Source organism: Cydia splendana, chromosome 12 (assembly GCF_910591565.1).
Source record: "Cydia splendana chromosome 12, ilCydSple1.2, whole genome shotgun sequence".
NCBI classification, from domain to species: Eukaryota; Metazoa; Arthropoda; class Insecta; order Lepidoptera; family Tortricidae; genus Cydia; species Cydia splendana.
This window is the reverse complement of record NC_085971.1, coordinates 9,668,712-9,691,424: the sequence shown is the minus strand read 5'-3', so window position 1 is coordinate 9,691,424 and position 22,713 is coordinate 9,668,712. Positions and strand designations below refer to the sequence as shown.

Here is a 22,713-nt window from a genome sequence, read left to right as displayed (position 1 = left end):
GCCGCAATTAAATAATTAAAATAGGCTGCCGGTCGAACTTTAAGATACGTCGAACGATTAGATATGTCAGTGTCAATTGTGACGTTCCTTCAAACAAAAATGTCACTTTTGACACTGACACATCTAATCCATATCGTTTCTAGATCTATTAACTGACGTATCTTAAAGTTCGAATTGGGCCGACAGCTATTACTTACATGATTGCCGCGGCCATGGTCAATGCACTCGTTGATAGATTGGGGCAGTGGTGAGCAAAGTACGGCCCGCGGGCCATCTCCGGCCCGCGAATGGATTTTATCCGGCCCGCCGCCGGTCCTATGAAATAATTAGAATATGGGCTATATGGCATTGGCCCATGATTATCACAAATCAAAATAAATTTTGGCTACAATTCTGGCCCTCCACTTAAATTTCCTAAATTTCTGCCCCCCCATGAAGAAAGTTTGCCCACCACTGGATTGGGGCATAAAATTGGTAACGCTTTTGAATTTGTATTAATAGGTAGCAATACAAAATAGTTTATTTCCAGATTTACTCAGCTTAGTAGATTTCTTTTTAATGCTGAATTATTTTGTAATACTAAAGGGAGTCAAGTTATTGATATATAAACCTACTACTGATAATTTAAGTTTTTGCCTTTATGTAGTAACGTATAAGTAATGATTAAAGTTTGTATAATTTGATTGTTCCTTCATCCTTCAGCAAAAACGGTTAAACGGTCTTCGATGATATTTGACACATGGTTAGTTTATAACCTGTAAAAGGACAAAAGATACTTTAATCTCAGAAGCCGTCCCCTAAAGGAGTGCTATAAGGGTTGCAATTTAGTACGAGAGTGGGGAAAGGGGATGGGCGCGAACCAAGTCGCAGGCAGAAGCTAATAGAGGCCCCTAATGAGGCACTGGCTTGGTCTGCATGCGCCAGTTCCTTATGTACCTACCGCGGGTCATAGGTAAAGTTAGTTTTGTTTTATTTAATTTTTAGATTTTAATGCATTATTATTTGTATATAATATTAACCCTAATTTTAAGTTTAGTAATGATGATACTAACCCCAATGGACTTACGTCTGAAATATTTTTTTATTTAATTTTTATTTTTTAATACTCATTATTAGGGCCGGTACAGACGGACTGCAACCTGGCTGCAACTTGTATAGGAACTGCACGCCGACGTTGCAGTTAGCATGCAGTCGGCGTGTAGTTCCCATATAAATTGCAGTCGGGTTACAGTCCGTCTGTATTGACTCTTAGTTATTTTAAATTTGACGCCATCTCTAAGAAGTTCTTTTAACTTGCTCGTACCGATAATAATCTTAATTTGTGTTGTTATGCCAGCCCTATTTAATAAGGTTTCAACACACACTAAACAGATGTCGCTATCGTATCAATCACATCAACCTACCGACCTATTATGTTTATGCTTATATTGCTAATGTCATTTATTACGTTCAGCTCAGTAATTTAATTAGTAAATACCTAAGTATAATATGTTTTTCGAAACATCAGTATCAATCTCTTTTTTTTAAGTTAATATAATTATGAGTATGTTCCTCGTGTTAACTAGTGACATCTAGCCCGCGTAGATTGTAACGTGTTCCGAAGTAGGTAGAGTAGAATGGAGGTCAGAGTTTGTGTAAATATGTAGTGTAAGACTGGTTTTAGTGTTGCGCGCCTCGCTGCCTCGTTACTCAACGTAGAGACGGCATAATGATTTGACGTTATTCTACTAGATGGCGTAATATATTCCATGCGCGGCTACGCGACGTGTGCTACGCCGTAGCGCACCGTAAGATGTAGTATGATGATGATCACTCGTATTAGCCATCGTCGGGAAGAGAGCTACTAACTAGAGCGCTGGTAACCTAGCAATAAAGCATGAGACTTTTAAAGTGGAGGTGATGAATGAAATACCAATGAGTTTCCAGGAACTTGTACGAAATTACTTGTGTTTGAAATGTGGCTAGTGACGTCGATTATGCTGCTATGGTATACAATACAACTGAAATTAAATGAAAATTAGACATGCTTTCGTTTTATTATTTTTTCTATCGAGCCACCTTTTACCTAGTAAGGTTTTGCCCTTGCAAATATAATCTAGTTAACGTGTGATATTTTAAGGCGTTTGCCCTTGATTAAAACGTGTAAAAACATGGAACAGATTAGTGCAAAATAAGGAAGAGTGGAGAAGATTGGGGGAGGCCTTTGCCCAAAGGCACACAGAATCGGTCATCGTAGATTAAGGAAAACTATAGATATAGTATAGTATAAAAATGTATTTCTGATATGGCGCTGTTCATAAATGGCTACAAATATAATGACCACCAAAAAATACTTTGGTACCCTACATAAAAAAATCATGCTTACCAATTAAAATTACTGAACACCAAAAAAATAAGGCCTAAAAATACAAAAGTACCACCATTTTAATTACGACTGCACTTCAAATTGTATACAAATACCAAATATATTGAAAGATCACCAAAAATCATTAATGATCACCAAATCTTGAAGACCAAATTAATACGATATTTTCACCTAAATAAACCACTATGATTACCAAAAAATTTATACATATTACCAAATAAAGTAAACTGATGCCAAAATTACTAGCCCCTCCCGCTCAACCCCCCGTACCCCGCACCGCATACCTACCTTACCTAATCTACTTTTCTAGTAGCATTTCGTTATGCTACTAGAAAAGTAAGTCAAACTGCTATCAGTTAAGTGGGTTAGGTTAGCACTGCGACCCTTACAGAAACGAAATGGTACTTGAAAAGTAGGTTAGGTTAGGTTTGAACTGCGACCTTTACAGAAACGAAATGCTACTATAAAAGTGGGTTAGGTTAGGTTAGAACTGCGATCCTCACAGAACCGAAATGCTACTAAAAAGTGGGCTAGGTTAAGTTTCAACTGCTACCCATACAGATACGAAATGCTACTAGAAAAGTGGGTTAGGTTAGGTTTGAACTGCGACCCATACAGAAACGAAATGCTATCAGAAAAGTGGGTTAGGTTAGGTTTGAACTGCGATCCTTACAGAAACCAAATGCTACTAGAAAAATGGATTAAGTTATGTTTGAACTGCGACCCTTGCAGAAAAGAAATGCTACTAGAATAGTGGGTTAGGTTAGGTTTGAACTGCGACCCTTACAAAAAAGAAATGCTACTAGAAAAGTGGGTTAGGTTAGGTTTGAACTGCGACCCTTGCAGAAAAGAAATGCTACTAGAAAAGTGGGTTAGGTTAGGATAGGTTTGAACTGCGACCCTTACAGAAACGAAATGCTACTAGAAATGTGGGTTAGGTTAGGTTAGAACTGCGACTGTTACAGAAATAAAATGCTACTAGAAAAAGGTGACGAAGTGGATTAATTAATTTAATAGGATAACGGTAATTATATTAAATATTTGCACATTTTTAAATAAAATGTGGTTACAATTTTGGTGGTCATTTACTATTTTTGGGTTTACAATGATTATTTTGGAGTCATTTGCTTTAATATGATATCAAGATTTAAAAATTTGGTTATAATTTTACATTAAAATGGAGTTCTAATTTTGGTGGTCATTTACTATTTTTGGGTTTACAATGATTATTTTGGTGTCATTTTCTTTAATAGGATAGCAAGCAGTAAAAATTTGGTTATCATTTCACATTAAAATGGGGTTTGAAATTTGGTAATCATTTTCTATTTTTGGGTTAATAATGATTAGTTTGGTGTCATTTCCTTTAAAAGGATAGTAAAGTGTAATAAAATTGGTAATCATTTCACATTAAAATGGTGTTATAATTTTGGTGATCATTCATTATTTTAGGGTGGTAAAATAGATTTTTTTGGTATTAAATTTTACTAAATCTGGTGATCAGTTAAATAGCAGCCTTCATAAATTACGTCATCTATTTTTGACGATTTTTGACATAAATCATCCAAAAATCATGCTCCGAATGACCCCGTTTCCTCCTACGTCATCATCCGATGTCCAGACCCCCCCCCCCCCTATTTTGAAATGACGTAATTTATTAATAGCCCCTATAAGGCTATAAAAAAAGTGTAAAAAGTAAATATTAAAACTATAATTTTGTTTTAGCCCTTTGCTAGCCCCCTCTTAAGAGCCAACGGGAGTGGTCATTTCTCCATACAAACGTACTCCTCGTTTTCCTCCGTGGTTTTTGAAGCTAGAGCAATGATTTTTTCAACACAGATTAATATTGTCAATATCTGTGTCGAACCGTTTTGCTTTTTTTGATATTTTTGTTTTTTAAGGCGCTAGAGCCCTTCAAAAATGGCCAAAATGGCCTAATTGACTATGCCGCAATGAGAGGCGTGGCATTCAAAACTGATATCAATTAGCCGAAAAAGCAAAACGGTCCGACACAGATAATTTCATAATCATTTAGATTTCCAAATTTGGTTACGATTGGTTAAGTTTTGGAGGAGGAAACAGAGGAGTACGAAACCTCGATTTTTGAGATTTTTACGCAGGATTTTTCGCCTTGTCCTTATCGCACTACTTTTAGGTGCCGCTTCCGTTATCGAGACGGGTATATTTACCTAAAATATTTAAAACTCAGCTCCTGTTTCGTCTTAACTGGCCATCAGTGGACCGTGTGTATTTGCAATAAACGTTTACAATTATGCAATTAACAGTGTTGACAATGGTACTCCAGCAGGCAGATTCTTGTACCCACGAGGCAGCTTTCTCCCGGAGGCGGCGCCGCCGGACCCGCGCCACGCTCTGGCGCACGCTACATCAAGCGTTTCGCATTGTTTTCGATAGGAAAGCCGGATTTTTTCCACTCGGGCTAATTATTTAGACGAGGAGATGATTACATAACAAAACCCTGCAAATCTTCACGGCAAAGAAATGGTGGTTTACCGTTTTAGTGCCTGTGCGGAAAGAGAAAAGTCGTAGAATGTATTGGACCCCATACATTCCGAACAGACTCTACGGGATTTATCGCATATTATTTGGTCAACCGAGGTGAATAGGAAGTTAGGAACGGCGGGATTAAAACCGAAAATGACATTTTGACATTTACCTTATAATTTCTTAAAAAGTATCTACACAAATTGTATCATGCGGTTGCAAATAATAGGATGATACAATTTGTGTGGTCTTTTATAACGAAATTATCATCATTACTCATGCTCTGAAAGTGGATGATTGTATACACGACCGATCCATGTTACGTGAACAAAGTTTGGTATACGGAACACTAAAATTTAAAAGTAAAAAGGCAATCCCGCTGAATTTCATAATTTAATGAACTAATCATTTTAAAATTGCTGGATATGCTAAAATATGTTTGTTTTCATAAAAATTGCAATCTACCTACCTGTTTTTCCCTATGGGATAGACGTTTCCAGACATATGCAGTCTCCGATAACAAGTAAATTCTAATATAAGGAAAAATTCATGGCCGTAGAACTACATAGGTACTATAGGTTACTTCAATTACAGATTTTGGTTTGTCTCGTTTTATTTGATTTCCTTGTATTCGAAACAAAAAGTAAAGTATTTAACTCAACTGATATTTAGACACCATTTCAATCGAAGTTCTCACTGCGTTCAAGCGCCAAACTACCTCGACTGAAATGGGTGCCTTTCATCCCAACGATTATCATTAACTAATCCTGTTGTCTCATGTCTGTTGTGTTGTCAGATAAGTTTGTTTATTCCTAATGAAATCAAGATTATGATATACTTTTGGGAGCAACACTACGCACCGGTTTTTAAACTTGCCTACCTACTTCAAAATTTCATACTTTTAAAAGTATGAATGGGTTCAAATTGTTCGTTCATGTTCACTAGTAGGTACCATAGACAAAACTGCAAACGTTCATATGAAACATAAGAACAGTAAAAAAATAAAAATAATGAGGGCCCTCCTTCATTGGTGCAGGTACCTCACAAACCAACTATGTATGTCACATTTGTTCATTTGCGTAAGCGTCAAGCTTCATAATATCGTGTGAACTGAATGTTTATGTTAATTAACGGTTAACTTCCTAAAGATCCGCTCTTAGTCACAAGTTACATCAGTGGTCACGGCGCCTAGGTTTCGGCACTCATTTAAATTTTGATCTGACGGTAATGTTCAGGCGTTCAAATTTTACAATTTACTAAGATTTTGTATTTTTTAACATCGGACCCCAATACTGGAGAGTAAACGAATAAATAACACGACACAATAACGCAAACTTAAACATCTTCTTTTTTTCGGTTTAGTTACGTACCGTAATATTATCCTTTATTTTGTTTTTTTTTGTGATATATGTAGTAGGCAAACGAGCAGTAGAATCGTCGAATGGTAAGCAATTACCATCTCCCATGTGCACCCGCAATACCAGAGAGTTTGGAAGTGCATTGCCGGCCTTTAATATTACGGAGTACACGTTCAGGCGCAGTTCATTATACTTTAGCTGTTCGGTGAAGAAAAAAATAAGTGGATGCGTATTACTAATAAGTAGGTAATTTGATAATTCCCCCACGGTCCTTTGCGCTCGTGGTCCTTGACGGGAGCGCGCGGGAAGCCCGCTATGACGTGACGCATAATCGGCCGAATCTAGGTCATCAAATGAATTAGCACAGCGACTACGATAGAGTCGTCATGTGTGAACGTGCGTTGCATTTTATGAAAAGAGATGTCCCTAAAGCCACAGATAAAACTAAACTGAACTGAAACGCGGTTCATAATCATCCATATAAAGTTTTTTTTTGTTTATCAAACTACAAATTTTAATTGTACGGTCAGCAAAACTATTAGTTTAGCACCCCTGCATACATTTTTATATGCAGGGGTGCTAAGCTAATCGTTTTGCTGACTGTACATACCATTTGCGTATTGGAGCATTCCACGAAATAGCCCTACCGTTGTCCCGCACAAACGCAAATTTTCTGAAGATTTGTGTGTTGATCTGTGATAAATGGGCAAATATACGGCCAGAAAAATAATCATCAGCTTCAAACGCCGAAAAAAGTTCTAATACATGAAATACAAAGCATTTGTACGGGACAGCCCGTGGAATCCTCCATTACTTATAACAATAAAGGTTAGTTAGAATTTACTATTTTTTCTATCTACATGGCATTAGATAATTATTATTTTTTCCTTTTTAATTTAACGTAATTCATATTCAGTAGCAACCAAATATCTATAAAAAAGAGGACTCAGCTTTATGTTTTGCAATGTTTTGCGTTTTAGTTTATGGAAACCACCTCGTGTTTTTTTATGTTTCTTGATGCTCGTAAAATGTATAGTTACAAAAATAAAGAGAACACAATATAAGTTGGTGATAGTATACAAAACTGGCTACTAAATTGACGACGTGAACAAAATATAGAGAACTTTTTTATATTTGACATATTGATTTCCTACTTCTTAAAGTTCAAGTACAAATAAAAAAAAACAAAATATAAAATTATACATGTTATTTCAGGGTATAACTAAATGTTTAAAGTATTGCTATTCAACAATATTTACTTGACTAGTATCTTCGATTAGATAGCATATTGGATTTCAATATGCCTTTAAAATATTTAGAAGTAAAGGCCTCTCCACGCACTCTAACAACAGTTCGCGTTGTGCGGCGGCGGCCTTCGCAGCACGTTGCAATACTGCCGATTCGGAAAACCCGAAGTACGAAGTTGCAATATGAGTTCCCAGTAATTTCTCGCACGCTACATTAGCTATTTGGTGCTTTACAATATTCTATTACCTTACTAACTGATTTACATACTCGTATGATAGAGGTAGGTTAGACATAGGTCAATTCCTTCCTTCTTTACAAATCATTAATTATTCTTGGATTCCTGTTAAGGTTTAAAATAATTAGTGTTACTAGCTTCAGTACTAAATAAAATTGTCTAACTGAACATAATATCAAAGAGTATTTATAAGAATCGTCCCCACAACTCAACCCTACAAGGCTTAGGTATGTTGTGGGTGCTTAGACAACGATATAACGATTGACGTACTTAAGTGTTGAAAGTACTGAAATCACCCAAGACTAAGCAACAATTATTTATAAGTAAGGATCATCATTTTTGCAGGCAGGATAGCCAGTGGGTTAGTGTGGGTAGTGACCCACTAGACCAAATACGAGTAGGTCATGTAATATGTACTTACAACATCGCTTATATAGTTTAATAATTATAAATCTGTTAGCACATGTGCCATTTGTACAAACCAACAATAGAGAAGTAAAAGGAAAAAACGTCTTTTCACTTTTATCGTCGTAATGTCGTCATTATTATCATTCAAATTACCTCTATCCTCTATATGCCACCGGTAGAGCACGGCCGCAAGGTTCAATACAATAAGATTACCCTACATTACCTTACAAGCTTTCTTGCTTAGAATATACTTAGTTGCGTAACGGCTACCGGTACAGAACCGGCACCGGAACATGGTGCAAAAAGAGTAAACACATCGGCCGTGATGACACAGCACTAAGTTGGTCAGAACTGTCAGAACTCTAAACTCCAGGTCAAAAATAATTCATGCGTCTACAAAAAGGTGGTTTAATTCTTAACAAGCTTGACCGGCACACTTATATAAATAAATTTAAATAAAAGGTTCTACTATAGATACATGGTAACTAGAAAGATAACGTTTCTTGTGCGAGGAAGGAGCATGAGTAGAGAAGACAAATGCGTCCGATTTTGTATGTCCGGTATTATGATCGGGACACTGGTCATGATTACGTCATACGCGCACTACCGAAACGGAACGTAGTATGTGAGTTCACGATTCAACCACATGTATACCTTTTTGAATTACATGGCGAAATGGGCGAAGCAGTGTTTTGAACTTGAGTTCGATGCTCTTTCGATGGTGCAGCTTGCATTTGATGCTAAGTCAGATATTCATCAAAGTAGAAAACGGGCAATTGCTACAACGGTACAGGTGTTGTTTTGTAATGCATATGTTATGTGTTTCTTTCATCACCCGTGAACCTACTTCTACTTAGAAAATACTGGAAACAGACTCGAACGTCGATTAATTTAGATATATGAAAATAAAATAAAATTTCCATTTGCAAATAAGTAAAGAGATACTTATGCCCGAAATAATTATTAGATGAAATTCTAAAGTTCAGGACTATTTACGGTGTCTAATATTTGACATAAAAATGTGAAACAAACCAACTCGACTTCACGTCACTTCCAGAGAAAAAAACACCTAGAAGTTGCTTGACCTAATACAAAAAAAAGTTAAAATGTGATGATCACTCACGATTATTACACAATGGGATGGGTCACAATCTTTCCGTAAAACGGACGTCTTTCCTGTGGACAACAAATAATGTAACTAAACATTTGGGTATATTTTATTAATGCTGTCATCGAGGGTTTTGAACATGCCTAGATGCCTACAAGGATCCAGCTAGGAAATTAATTAGGTTTTAAAGTTCATTTATTTTATGATTTCTACACAGAAATGGCACAATAGCGTAACATACAATATATAACTTATAATAAAAAACTATTTTGACCCATTCAGAAATCAGAAATATTTATTGTGAGAACTGTGTAGTTACAAGAAGTATAACTATGTACATTTTTTTATGAGTATCAACAGTTTTACACTTTCCCATAAATTAATCAGAAGTCAAATGTGACGTTCCACGGGAAAAGGTACCTTATGAGGGTTTCTAGTTTCGGAGATATGAAATGTTTTGTAAAGAGGTGAAAAAATGCTCAATTTTTTTTTATTGTGTGATCTGAAACCTTAATGCGTAACGTTTGTTTACCTGTTTTTATTTTTGTTATAAGTTAGTTATAAGCCTAGTAATGTCGTCTCAGAGTTTAGTAGAAAAGGTACCTTATGGAAAAAAGATTGAAAATTCCCAAAAAAACTAGTCAATACGGGAAAAGAAGTTTGGTAGAGAACTGTATTAGCATTCTGCAAAACTAATTTGATAATTTCAGTTCTGGTTGGGGCGCCTCGCAAATATTATAACCGTACATAGACCGACATCACAAATCCAAGTAGCCTGCTATTATACCAAAGTTACTCTCGTCAAGTCTTTCTTAACTAGAATAATCTTCATTTGGTTTGGTCGCATGCAGTAAATCAGCCATTGGTTTGCTGAAAAATGCCAATACCCGACGCATTACCTTATGGAATATCTGAGGTCATTGAACCTCAATGCCGCTTATCTTCAATAGCAACCGAAATATATTATTGATAAGAAATAGACGATTTATACCATCTTAACCCCAAAATATTATTAGTTTATCCTAACTGTTCCATCATCATCATGCCTCATCATGTAACTTAATCACAAGGTACCTTTTCATTACATACAAATTATTGGTCTTTTTTAAGATTATTATGACGAAGAACTAATTAAATTTGGGGCAGTTTAATGTAAATTAATATTTTCTATTCATAAAAGATAAACTGTAATATGATTGATATTTTGTAGTGATGTATTATTAGATTTATTTCCATAAGGTACCTTTTCGTAAATGTATGGAGCAAATACTGTTATTGTTATGTAAGTTTAAAGTGGCATAAGGGGTTAAATATAGTATTTAGTTGGGGTTTTAGGATCTTCTTTCATATGTGCTCAGAAAAATTGATTGTGTGTCACATTAAAAGTAAAAATATTCAATTTTGTGATTTTATATGAAAAAGTCAGAAAATACATTTTCACCTCTAAATCGGTATTGTTTTTTGCTTAAACTGTCTGTCAGTGTCGTTTTCTAATAGATAGAATTTAAATCTTGAGAGCTCATTGCAATCAATCGTGAAAATGAAATAAATCTTTATTTTCAAGAGATTGGCTAGTATACAGATAAATCAGTCGATATCAAAAGTTTCTATTTGCATTACAGAACAAGTCGCAATATTTTTTTAATCTCACATATATAAGGTATTATTATTTGTAGTCAACTATGTAACTTACTTCAGGAACATAGTTTTTTAGGCGGCTAAACTTAAAACTTCTCTATCGTAAAGTTGCTAATTTCACAACATTATTTTCAAAAAATCATATCTCTGTAACTACGCAACCTAGAAGGTTGATCTTTTGTGTTATCGATAGCTTATTTATTGTAGATTACTGGGGTATGCATAACTCCATACCCGCCATAAGGTACCTTTGACCGTGGGACGTCACAAATATAAATAAGCACATAACTACTTTATATTAACTCATAATAATATAACGTAACAACAATAACAACATATACTTACCAAACACGTACGCAACCTTTAATCAAAGTAATAGACATAGAAATGGTTCAGCGAACTGTTGCGCAAGCCGGCGCGCGCGCGCCTCTTGGAAAACCCCTCTTGGGCAAGCTCGGATCCTGCTTCGTACCTAGAACTCCACTGGGTCAATGCCAAATAATAACAACAAAAATAAACGGAATGCTGAAGGTAAAAAATTAAACATTAGCTTGCCAGCCGTAAACTGGAATTTTGGCAAGATATTCTAAATTAAAAATAAAAGATGATAGCGACCTAGTTCCAGTTCTCAGAACGGAGATTACATCGAGTTTACAGCGCGAGTATTAATAGTAGTAATAATTAATAGTAGTTCAGGCCAGACCTAAGAATGAAAATGAAAACACCGTCATGTTTTAATTATTATACTCATTGTTCAATTATGTATGGATCTTACATCTGGGGGCACGGCAGTGCCCCCGCCAAGTGGAGCAAAACAAAGAGGCACGGCCGTACCATCCTTTTCTCGAAGCGATTCAGGCCATTGTCGACGACCTGTTATTTTGTGCTGGCTGAAGCTAGAACCCTGAATTTTCAGTTACATATAGGGCTTAACATGCTTTAGATATATTCTCAAAAACATCAAATCTGAACTTGTAGTTTAAGAATTATTGTACGTCAAAGTTCCTTAGTTTCGACACTGACCCACTCACTCTCTCGCTCACTCACCGATCATCACAATTCTAAGGTACTTCTAGGATACCCACAAGCTTCAAATTTTAAACATAAGTAGTTTTCAGCTTATCAAGCCATAGAAAACCTAAAAATATTGCAATATAGTCACGTTTTAGATCTAAGAACTGCATAAGTAAGCTTGTAATTCCATATAAATATATGCTAATACAAAGTTACAGTTGCAGTTCCTACAAATAGTAGATAAAGTAAAGGTACACTACGATGTACGATGTGAGTATGAATGAAGATGTGTTTAGTTATGATATGTATATATATAGTATGGGTGTGAGTACCCGAAAAGAAGGACAGCCTACAAAAAGAGATGAGATCCCATCAAAAACATTACATGTAAAAAGGTGCAAGTCTCACAACTACAAAAAAGTTTTGAGATGTAATGTGAAACCAAGTCGGTTATTTCAATCAGTGCCAGGGGGTGTTAAAACAGTATCAATAAGATATCTTTAATTTGTAATACATATAATGACTTGGCAATCGCATATAATGCTTTACTCGTACCGTACTCGTAAATACGTGTAATGCTCAAACTGCAATTAGCGCTAGCGTTATGTTCAATTAGAATAATTTTTATATGTAATAGGTGACGGTGATCCTTATGTCATTATGCAGCCGTGCGATGGCCAGGTCATTATATGTATAACAAATTAAAGATATCTTATTGATACTGTTTTAACACCCCCTGGCACTGATTAAAATAACCGACTTGGTTTCACATTACATCTCAAAACTTTTTTGTAGTTGCGAGACTTGCACCTTTTTACATGTAATGTTTTTGATGGGATTTTATTGTTTAGTTAAGTAACTTATAAAAGCTACATACGAGTAACTTGCTAAAATTATATCTATATATAAATTCGAATTTAAGAAGGTATTCTAAATTAAGTTAATAAAATTGGAAAGGCAACAATAATAATATGAAATTGGGAACAACATACTTATTGATACCCACTGTAAATATTATCTTGTAAGACACTGTAACTCATACTTAGCGCACTAGGTAGGTACACCAAACAATAAATTTGTTTAAAATTATATTCCAAGCTATCGTACCTATGTATATCATTTTACCTCTGAATAACGTTATGACAATTATGGGATTTTACGATAGCGCGTTGAAGTCTTTTACATTATAACATAAGCTTAAGTGTGTGAAGCGACATGTATGAAGTTTTCTTTTTTACTTTTCTCATTGTTAAAACTACACTTAATACACACACACACTACACACACTTAATAGTTTACCTCATTTAATCAGCTTTAGCAGGTATCTAGTCATCAGTTTTCTCGTTAGAATCATAATACATAGTATTAGATTTCTCTAAAAAAGTAATGTTAACGTCAAGCTAAATAATTCGGAGAGATATCAGGACAAGTTGTAGTTTCCAAAAGCGATAATTTTCATTGCTCAAATCTAGATAGATTTTCTAGTCTTCGATACCATTAGATACTTTTGGTCCAACTTTACACTCAAAACACTTATTTAGAAGTGTAATTACAGTGTATAGAAATATTGTATAGAATTGTAATCAAGTGTCAATTAAACACATTTTCGTGAAATTGAGTGTTTTTATTACGAATGTACTTGTACATATTATATGTGTCGCTTAACTTCAAACTCGGGTAAATCCATTCAACCCTCTCAGCAAATATCTACCCTATTACCTTTTCTTAATACCAAAATCGTATAATCTGACAGATGGATTTACCCGAGTTTGAAGTTAAGCGACTCATATACACTTGTAGTGTATAGAAATATTGTATAGTATTGTAATCAAGTACCAGTTGAATACAGTAGTTGCGTTAGTAAATGTATCTTAATTGCGGAAATTTTGCCAATCTGATACTATTATTTCACTTTAGGTAATTATGATGATGTCAGTAGGTCAGATCTCCTTAGAAGGTGTAATGGATGATCCAGGGAAAGCGGCGCGCGCACATAAGGCAGGACTTGTTAGTAATCGTTGCGTAAACTGCCGTAATAGTGCCTTAGATAATTGCGTGTGGTCCTTATTAAGACTGAATAACAATAGATAGCTTATTGGAGACTCGGGTTGTTGCGGACAGTTCTGCCCCACCATTCATAATAGGTATTACAGGCATTGGAAAAACAGGTTGAATTTGGAATGTTTAACTCCAGAATAGAGAAACAGGCCAGTTCGGACGTACACTGACATCAGAATGATGTCATTTAGTAACCGTGCGTCTCACTCGCACCAATACATGTACGGAAAAGTACGTGCGAAACGCACTATAACTAAATGACATCATTTGGATGTCGTTCTGATATCAGTGTACATTCGAATTGGCCTGTAAGCAATTAAACGAGTTATGCATGTCCATTGTGGTTTTCTTTTATGTTGTCAGAAACATAGGTATTATCGATTACAACTATTACAACATAAAAGTTGGATTTCAATTTCATACTTTTCAATAGGTATATTGTCTATGAAGTGTAAAAATAACTGGTTCAATTATCCAACAGTTAGATTAGCCATTTTTAACCCACGATGCCATGATTATATTAGGAATTATAGGGGTTCAACGTATGTACCTATATGTTTGTCAATCTATGTCATCTTAGATCCTAAAAAGATTAAACAATATTGATTCAGCATTTTTAGTATATGTTTAAAATGATAGTTGATCGGAGGCGTACATAGTCTAGCAGGACAAGAAAGAAGATTTGGCATAAGGAATATTTAAATTTGACAATCTCAGTTGGAAGTTGGCAGCTTATATTGTAACGTTTAGTTAGCATTAGAAAATGGACTTAAACGTCCGTCCACTATGAAATGAAAAGCAACAAGTTTCCATACATTCCTAAGGATGCATTAATGATGGATCGTTTGCATGATTTTTGCACGACGATGACAAAACAATGGATTTTACAATACCGATTGTATATTCCTTCCTAGTCGAAGCACAAGATCCGTAAACGCGACCTGGTTGAAACCCCAATTGCCTAACGTCTCCGCGCACTCATCAATGAACCAACCAAGGGTTGATCAATGACGCTGTGTGCGTCAGTGCCTCTACCAAGACAACCGGCCGTAATTGATTGCGGCCGCTCAGAGATATAAAAGATATGGCGTTTTGCGACACAGCGAGAAAAAATCGAGTTTATTGGTAGGAGGGCTCGGCGGGTATCTTACAAAATCCGAGCTCGTGCATCTTTAGGTTGGTCGATGTATAAAGCGTGGAGGTGGTGGATGTTGCAGTCATTCGGACGCAAACAGTGCGCCGGTGAAGTGGCGTACACAGTTTAGTACATAGCACGCTATATTGATCAAACAGTGATAAACATAGTGAAATAGTAAGTTAATTATGGTGTTATACTCGTACAGTGAATTCGGTTTAGTGATTATACATATGTTTATATATATTTACGGGATGTAAGTGGCTGCAGATGCGAAATATCAATATGTTTACAATTTCCAATTCCTAACCAAGTGTTAAAAAGTGAACCTTAAACGCCTACACGTGATCCCGAGTTGCAGCCACTTTCACTCCCGGCTTGATCTGACTTTATAATTCAAATAAATTATTTCCTAGAAAACAATACTTGCTAGGCAAGGTACCTATATAATATGACATTTAGTTATATAACTTCGAGTTCATAAGTACCTACAGTCGCCATCAGATATATCGGAGCTGCCGAAGTGCTCAAAAATATCTGAACACGCACTCTAACTAGGGAATGCAAATCGGTTATTTTTTGTATGGAAATAACCGCGGTTTCGGTTAATAACCGATAATTTCCATACAAAAAATAACCGAAAATAACCGATTTGCATTCCCTAACTCTAACGCCTTGACAATAGAAGCGTGTTCATATATTAGTGAGCATCTTGGTCGCTCCGACATATCTGATGGCGTCTGTACAAGCATAGTATAAGAACTTATACAACTAAAACCATGTTTTAACTATGGGCAATAACTTCCATAACATAAAATATTAACAACTTTAAACTCCAATAAAGGATTTTTTTTCCCAGGATTTCTCAATTTCACTGAGGCGATTCATTTGTGACTTTAAACACAATGATATCTGGATTTCAATCACTAACTACATGGGCAATTAAATGATTTTCTTTTGTTAAAACAAATACAAATGGCTATTGTAAGCTAATCATACCCGCGGATTTCCTTACGATAGATTTAAACAATGTACTATTTCATTTTATTTATCTAGTCATTTATAGTATTCTTTGTAGTAACTACAACTATGAAGTCTGTTCTTCGAAATAATGATATTTTATTTTTATTTATTTATTTAACAATACCGCGTAAACTCAAACTGATAGGCCTTATAACTTCACTTTAGTAACGATAAACATAACCTATCTACATATTTCGAATCGGTAACAACTAATAAATTACACGCCAGATACTTATCTGCCTTGCACATTAATCTGTATCCAGATCCAGACGTAAGCCCTTTGTTACGTTACGAAGTTGCGCAAAGATCGACCGGCTAAGAGTTGCATAACGCATTATAGGTAGTGTTACAGTAACATGACGCGTCGGCGCCGGCGCCGCCCGCGCATATCAATACCTCTTGCGCTGGTTTTTGGGTGACAATGACCCAAATCACGCTTTCCTCCATCAAATCAAAACAATAGACGACACCAATACATAATTTTAAAACTTCTTTAATGATGAAATGATGACTAGTTCGTCATTTGTTGCATATATACTCAAACATTGGTATCATACCTACATGAACATGACATAAGATTATCATTATCATATGACTATGTGAGAAATATTATTTATATGGGATTTCTCTTTTACTGCTTGTTTTTACTCAAATGTTGATTAGTCATTGATTACGTACTGCGCTCGTTAAATGGCTAGCCAGTGACCGCATTATGGCAAACGTTATTAACATACATAGGTACATAAACTATCACGTAGAAAATCATATTGCAGCTTTATTTGTCTTTTTGCATTTAAATACACTGCAAACGCCACATATCGAATGCAACTTGCAGATATCTTAATACTACAAGTCGTGAGAGTGAAGTGCTTTCGCGAGCGCACGCCGGTTAAGCCGCTCGGCCGCGCGGGCGCAGAGCACTGACATTATGGAGGCTTACATAACAAGTTAACAACAAACTCTGTCCGCGAAAGTAAAAGTGATTCTCCGCCTACTGCAGTTTCGAAACGTCATGCTGCGCTAAACGAAAATCACATCACCTCTAATTTTGTCATCGACTCAATTTGATTCTTTGTCTTTACAGATCATGCGGTGGTTTACGACAACGAGTCTTTTACTAGCATTAGCTATAGCCAGCACGACAGCGGAATGGTCATGGAGCGGTGATGCTGATGCTAAAGATAAAGATGCAAAGCCTGAACAAAAACCGACTGAGTTACTAGAAGGCGAAGAAGCTCCCGATGCTGACAAGAAAAGCTCTGACTCCGCTGGTACGGTGCTGGACGATATCGTGGACGAGCTGGTCAGCAACAGGCAGCAACAAGGCAGGAGTCTGGGCGGATTCGACGATGTTTACAGCGATCCCACTATTAAGGAAGCGTTGGACTCTGGAGATGATGCTGAAGCAAGAAATCTGATCAAAGGCCGTCTCTGCACTCTGGGGCTTATTCAAGTGAGTTTACATTCGTGTATTGACAATCTATGTTATAATTTTAGATATCTTCATTCTGGTAGTCGTATAATACGCATATTAGGAGCCTATTTGCTATAAATCTTTTTTTCATATCATTCCAGTGTGATGAAGAAGAAACCGAAGAAAAACGCTTTCTGTCACCGGATGAATTGATTTATGCTCAACCAGTTGACATCAAGCCTTATGGAAAACCGATTGCTTCCATCCCGATCCGTGGACCTCCCCGAGCTTACGGACCAGCCAAACCCATGCCACCTTACTTGTCGCGCCCTCAAAAAATCCCACCTAAGCGAGTCGGATATGGAGGACCGCCCAATGTGCGCCCTGGATTCTCTGAAAAGTACGGACAGGCATCCGGTAGTAATTTCCAGTTCTCACAAAGCAATGGGTTGTATGGTGGTAGCGAAGGTAACTATGTAACGAGGCCCCCAAACTATGCCAACGAGAGCCCATACAACTTCGAAAACACCAAACCACATTACAACAAAGTCCCTCCTACGCAAACCAACACAAAAACTGACGTTATACAACAACATGTCCACCATCACTACGTACACAGTGACGGCGACAAAGAACCTAAAGTGATCATCAAGCCTGTTGCCATACCAGTTGGGTCCGTAGGACACCTAGGCGCTCAATCTCTCTCCCAGCAACAGACCGACGTAATAACCGCGGGTGGTGGAGATTACAGCGGATTTAGCTCTGGTGGCTTCAAACCTATGACCGATGGTTTCTCACCTGTAAACAAACCAATGTATGAAACCGACACAATCTATGGCTCTCAATACGGCAACAGCAATGGTAACAAAGGAAACAGCTTTTTATCTCAGTCTTTGCCAAACCAATACTCCAACACTGATTTTGATGCCCAGAAATACGGCAACTCCTTAGGTGCATTTTCTTCTCACAACAACGAATTTTATAAGAAGGAACTACACGTAGGATCTGGTAACAATTTATACCAACAAGGTCCAGCTACTTTTGGACAGGGTAACTCTTATCAGGACAACTATCATGAAGCCAAAGCTCAAGGATTTGAATGTGTCTGTGTCAACTACGACCAATGTCCCAGCCAAGAGATCATTGGCCGCAGAGATGATTTATACCTGCCTATCGATCCTCGTAACAAAGGTAGTGAGATAGCTGCTCTTACTGACGAACAAATAGACAACATCACCAAGGCTGACGCTTCAGAAACTAAAACTGAAACAACTACGACTGAAGCCAGCGTCAAGAAAGTAAGCAAGCGTGAAACAAAGAACGAGAATGAAGACAAAATCGAAAAGGAAGCTGAACCGGTGAGTTGCAAAATGTACTTTCCAGTAACCGCTAATTCTTATGTGACTAACAACACTACAAGCCATTTCCATTTATTGAATTCTACTTACCCAACTATCAAATGCATACATGACCCTAAATTCTACCCAATATCTGGGGTAACATCAAGTTGTCACATTCGGATATTAATACTAAAATGTTCATCAATCATTAAATCCGTTTGTGACCACTTCCAAAAGAACAACTAAACAAAGGGCACTGACATAATGCTAACACCTCATGAAACATTCACATATTGACAAAAGTAAATGTTACTGCAGCGCCTCATTGGACTGGCCGGCTACGGCGGCAATGGCGGCCAAAGCAACAAACAAGTGCAGCCCACGTTTGGTGTTTCTTTTGGATTGCCCCAGCCTTCCCATGGTGGTTACCCCATCAATCCTTTTAACTCAAATCCTCTCCAGAACCCCTATGGCCCAGCTTTAAACAGCGGCGGTCTTAACCTAGGCCTCGTTTCCGTTAATCCGTTGCTAGCCGTACAAGTTACTAAAAATGATTACGGTGAAAAAATAGTTAAACCCTTTGTAAACTTGCACGTAACACCTAATGAACATGTTGTCAATAAAATTGGCACGTTGTTCCATGAGAAAAAACAATATTTGTTAAATAAGCATGAACATTATCACCATTTCAATCCACACCATCATGAGTATTATCACCATAAACCTGCACTGCACTATGGTCCCCACATACCACACGGAACCCATTACGAACCGCATGGACCCCACTATGGACCGCACGGACCTTCTTACGAACCCCATTTCCCGCGCCCGCCGCATAATACTTTCGGGCCAACCTATTCTCCCCACTATGGTTATGCTGAGGCCGGTTATTTTAAACAAAATCAATTTAATGCTCCGCCTACAGTGGCAGCTGGTGATGATGACTATTATGATGATGACGATATTAATCATAATGAAGGGGCCGACTTCCATAATCCCTATGAAAATGGATATGACAGTTACGGGTTCGGAAGAACCGCCAATGCTAGTGTTGATAGAATGCAAGTAAAATACGCAGGCCGCTATGGATACTCTCGTTCCCTTTCCCTTCCTAACGGTCCTGGGGCAAACCGGGGAAGCCAAACAGTCAGATTTCCTGAGAATAGAAAGAAGAGGGAAGTCACTGTTGAGCAATCTAAAAGCGAAAGAATCGAAGAGGTAACCCTTCCTCATTCCTCCTCCAGTTTATAAGAACACTGAATATTTACAAATTACTTTAATAACAGAAATTTAAACTATTTTATTTATTTTCCACAGCGTCAAGGATATTTCGGAAACCGACCTCAAGTACAACAATGCAGACCTAATCAAGTTTGCTGCCGGAAACCATTCCGTCCTCAAGCTGCCAACCGCGGTCAATGTGGCATCAGGCATTCCCAGGGCATTAATGGAAGAATCAAAACTCCGTCATACGTAGATGGAGACAGTGAATTTGGAGAATACCCCTGGCAAGTGGCTATCCTAAAGAAGGATCCCAAAGAGTCTGTGTACGTTTGCGGCGGAACTTTGATTGACGGATCCCACATCATGACTGCTGCTCACTGCGTTAAATCGTAAGTAAATGTACCTTTAACAAATACTTCCGTACTATTATTTCATGTTTTCATTTACCTACGATATACATTTTTTTTTGCGATTACTAGTTGTCAAAGTAAAATCTTAATAAACTTATGCCCTATTACAGATACAAAGGCTTCGAGCTTCGAGTGCGCCTTGGTGAATGGGATGTTAACCATGACGTTGAATTCTTCCCTTACGTTGAGAGAGATATACTCTCCGTCCATGTGCACCCAACGTACTACGCCGGTACCTTAGACAATGATCTCGCTATCCTCAAGCTGGAGCAGCCCGTCGATTGGACTAAATACCCGCACATCAGCCCTGCTTGCCTGCCTGACAAGTACACTGACTACGCTGGCCAAAGATGCTGGACCACTGGTTGGGGCAAGGACGCTTTCGGAGACAACGGAAAATACCAGAACATACTAAAAGAAGTCGATGTTCCGATTCTATCGCACGGTGTTTGCCAGAACCAGCTAAGGCAAACGAGATTGGGATACAACTATGAATTGAACCATGGGTTCTTGTGCGCCGGTGGTGAAGAGGGCAAGGATGCGTGCAAAGGTGACGGTGGCGGCCCGCTGGTGTGCGAGCACGGTGGCACTTGGCAACTGGTCGGAGTTGTGTCGTGGGGTATCGGTTGCGGTCAGCCCGGCGTACCTGGCGTCTACGTGAAAGTCGCTCACTATCTAGACTGGATCTCACAGATCACGGGAAAGTTTTCCCCCTACTAAACTTGTCATACAATTCTACCCGAGGACTGGAATTTTTTAGTGCTATTTATTACTAGGTCCTAGATTAACTTAATATTTATGGTTATATTTAAATTGTAATTAACTTTGGAGGTAATATCCAGAGAGTCTGAGTAATTGCTTGTGCAGATAATTTTGTGTATCATAAATCGTAAACATAAATAAATTTTGTATGAAAAGTATTTTGTGTATAAATGAAACATTTTTAAGTTCCCTTACCTATTTTCAATTATTTTTAGTTTTAATTTCTTCCTGGCTCGGGGCCAATAGGCTATTCCTGAAACGCGTTCTGTACCTACTTGCTACAACCATCTACAACATAACACAAGTTACTTATTTACTGGCTACCTATTTACTACCGAGGGTAGCGATCACATGAAGTCGTTGTTTTATGCACCAAGGCTCTCCATTCTGTACGATTTTCCGCCGTCCTAATGCCCAAGTAATAGGCGCCTGTGTAGTGTGTAGATCCCTGGCAGGCCTTCGTGGCTCTATCTACCCAACGGGTCGGTGGATGTTCACTACCCCGTCCTCCATCCACCATACCATATCCAAGAAACTGAATGAGGACCTTTTAGCACAAATATTTATGTTCTGTTGGTCTAAATGACTTTAAGTTTTATGTTATTTTTCGTGCTAAATATTTCTTATTCTTATACCAATCACATCACAATGCGCTCTTCCAAGTTATGTGGCTGGCCATGTGTCCGAAGTAATTAAGGATCTGGAGGCAAATCACATAAGCGGCACTGGACTTATAATTCCATCAGGATTGACGCATTAGTGCGGCGCGCCGTCCTGGGAATCCCTAAAATCTTGCACCATCATATGTATATATGTACTCATTACTTGAAAATAAACTCAGATAATTGTCAAGTAACCCGTATTATGTGACATTCAAAATATAACGTATGCAAAATAAGCTTACCTGTAAATACTGCATCGCACACGTGGGCATTTCCATTTAAAGTTGTACCCTCGAGTTTTTCGCATGTCCCCTTGCATTTTTTGCAATTTACTCTTAAGACGAATTTTTTAACTGGGCAGATTATGTTTTTTATTGAAATATATTATATAGACACATCATTTATGAAGTTTAATGCACAATAAATCACTTTTTTCTTACTTAAAATCAGGTTTTTAGATATGATAAAATGACCCCGTAGTACTGTCCCCTTCACCGACTTCAATTTTTGATGGACATTTACACATATTTTTTCTATGAAGGCAACACCAAGTAATGCATTCCTGGTATAGTTTAAATGTTGAAAAATGTGTTATTGATGAAAAAGAGCTTTAAAAACATCAATAATAGGGTTTAATTTCGATAAAAACGTTGTCCCCGCGAAATCGTGTAACGGACATAGTCCGGGTTGGTTACGCAGTTTTCGCTACTTAGCGAAATACTTTTTACCAATATTTTAGGTTTTTTTACATCCTGGAAACCCTGTGACCATAGATAAAGCTTGTTTAAACGTCAAATTTGATTTAAAAC

General features: G+C 37.3%; 2 protein-coding genes across 2 annotated transcripts; both read left to right on the top strand.

Annotated features, from left to right (window-relative positions):
- The first annotated feature begins 15,029 nt into the window (after positions 1-15,029).
- On the top strand, positions 15,030-21,400 carry LOC134795435 (uncharacterized). Its single transcript, XM_063767275.1, has 5 exons — positions 15,030-15,246; positions 17,177-17,545; positions 17,668-18,864; positions 20,164-20,459; positions 20,591-21,400. The coding sequence occupies exons 2-5, from the start codon at positions 17,180-17,182 to the stop codon at positions 21,198-21,200; spliced, it is 2,469 nt and encodes an 822-aa protein (XP_063623345.1). The 5' UTR covers positions 15,030-15,246; positions 17,177-17,179; the 3' UTR covers positions 21,201-21,400.
- Positions 18,875-20,146, top strand: LOC134795436 (uncharacterized). Its single transcript, XM_063767276.1, has one exon. It carries the CDS (start codon positions 19,153-19,155, stop codon positions 20,095-20,097), a length of 945 nt encoding a protein of 314 aa, XP_063623346.1. The 5' UTR covers positions 18,875-19,152; the 3' UTR covers positions 20,098-20,146.
- Positions 21,401-22,713: the final 1,313 nt, after the last annotated feature.

What these genes read in the sequence shown, in the direction of transcription:
- LOC134795436 (XM_063767276.1), top strand. Translation starts at nt 19,153, where the DNA reads ATGTTACTGCAGCGCCTCATTGGACTGGCCGGCTACGGCGGCAATGGC.
- LOC134795435 (XM_063767275.1), top strand. Translation starts at nt 17,180, where the DNA reads ATGCGGTGGTTTACGACAACGAGTCTTTTACTAGCATTAGCTATAGCC. An exon ending in GCACTCTGGGGCTTATTCAA is followed by an intron (nt 17,546 to 17,667) that starts GTGAGTTTACAT and finishes ATATCATTCCAG; the next exon opens with TGTGATGAAGAAGAAACCGA. An exon ending in TCGAAAAGGAAGCTGAACCG is followed by an intron (nt 18,865 to 20,163) that starts GTGAGTTGCAAA and finishes TATTTTCCACAG; the next exon opens with CGTCAAGGATATTTCGGAAA.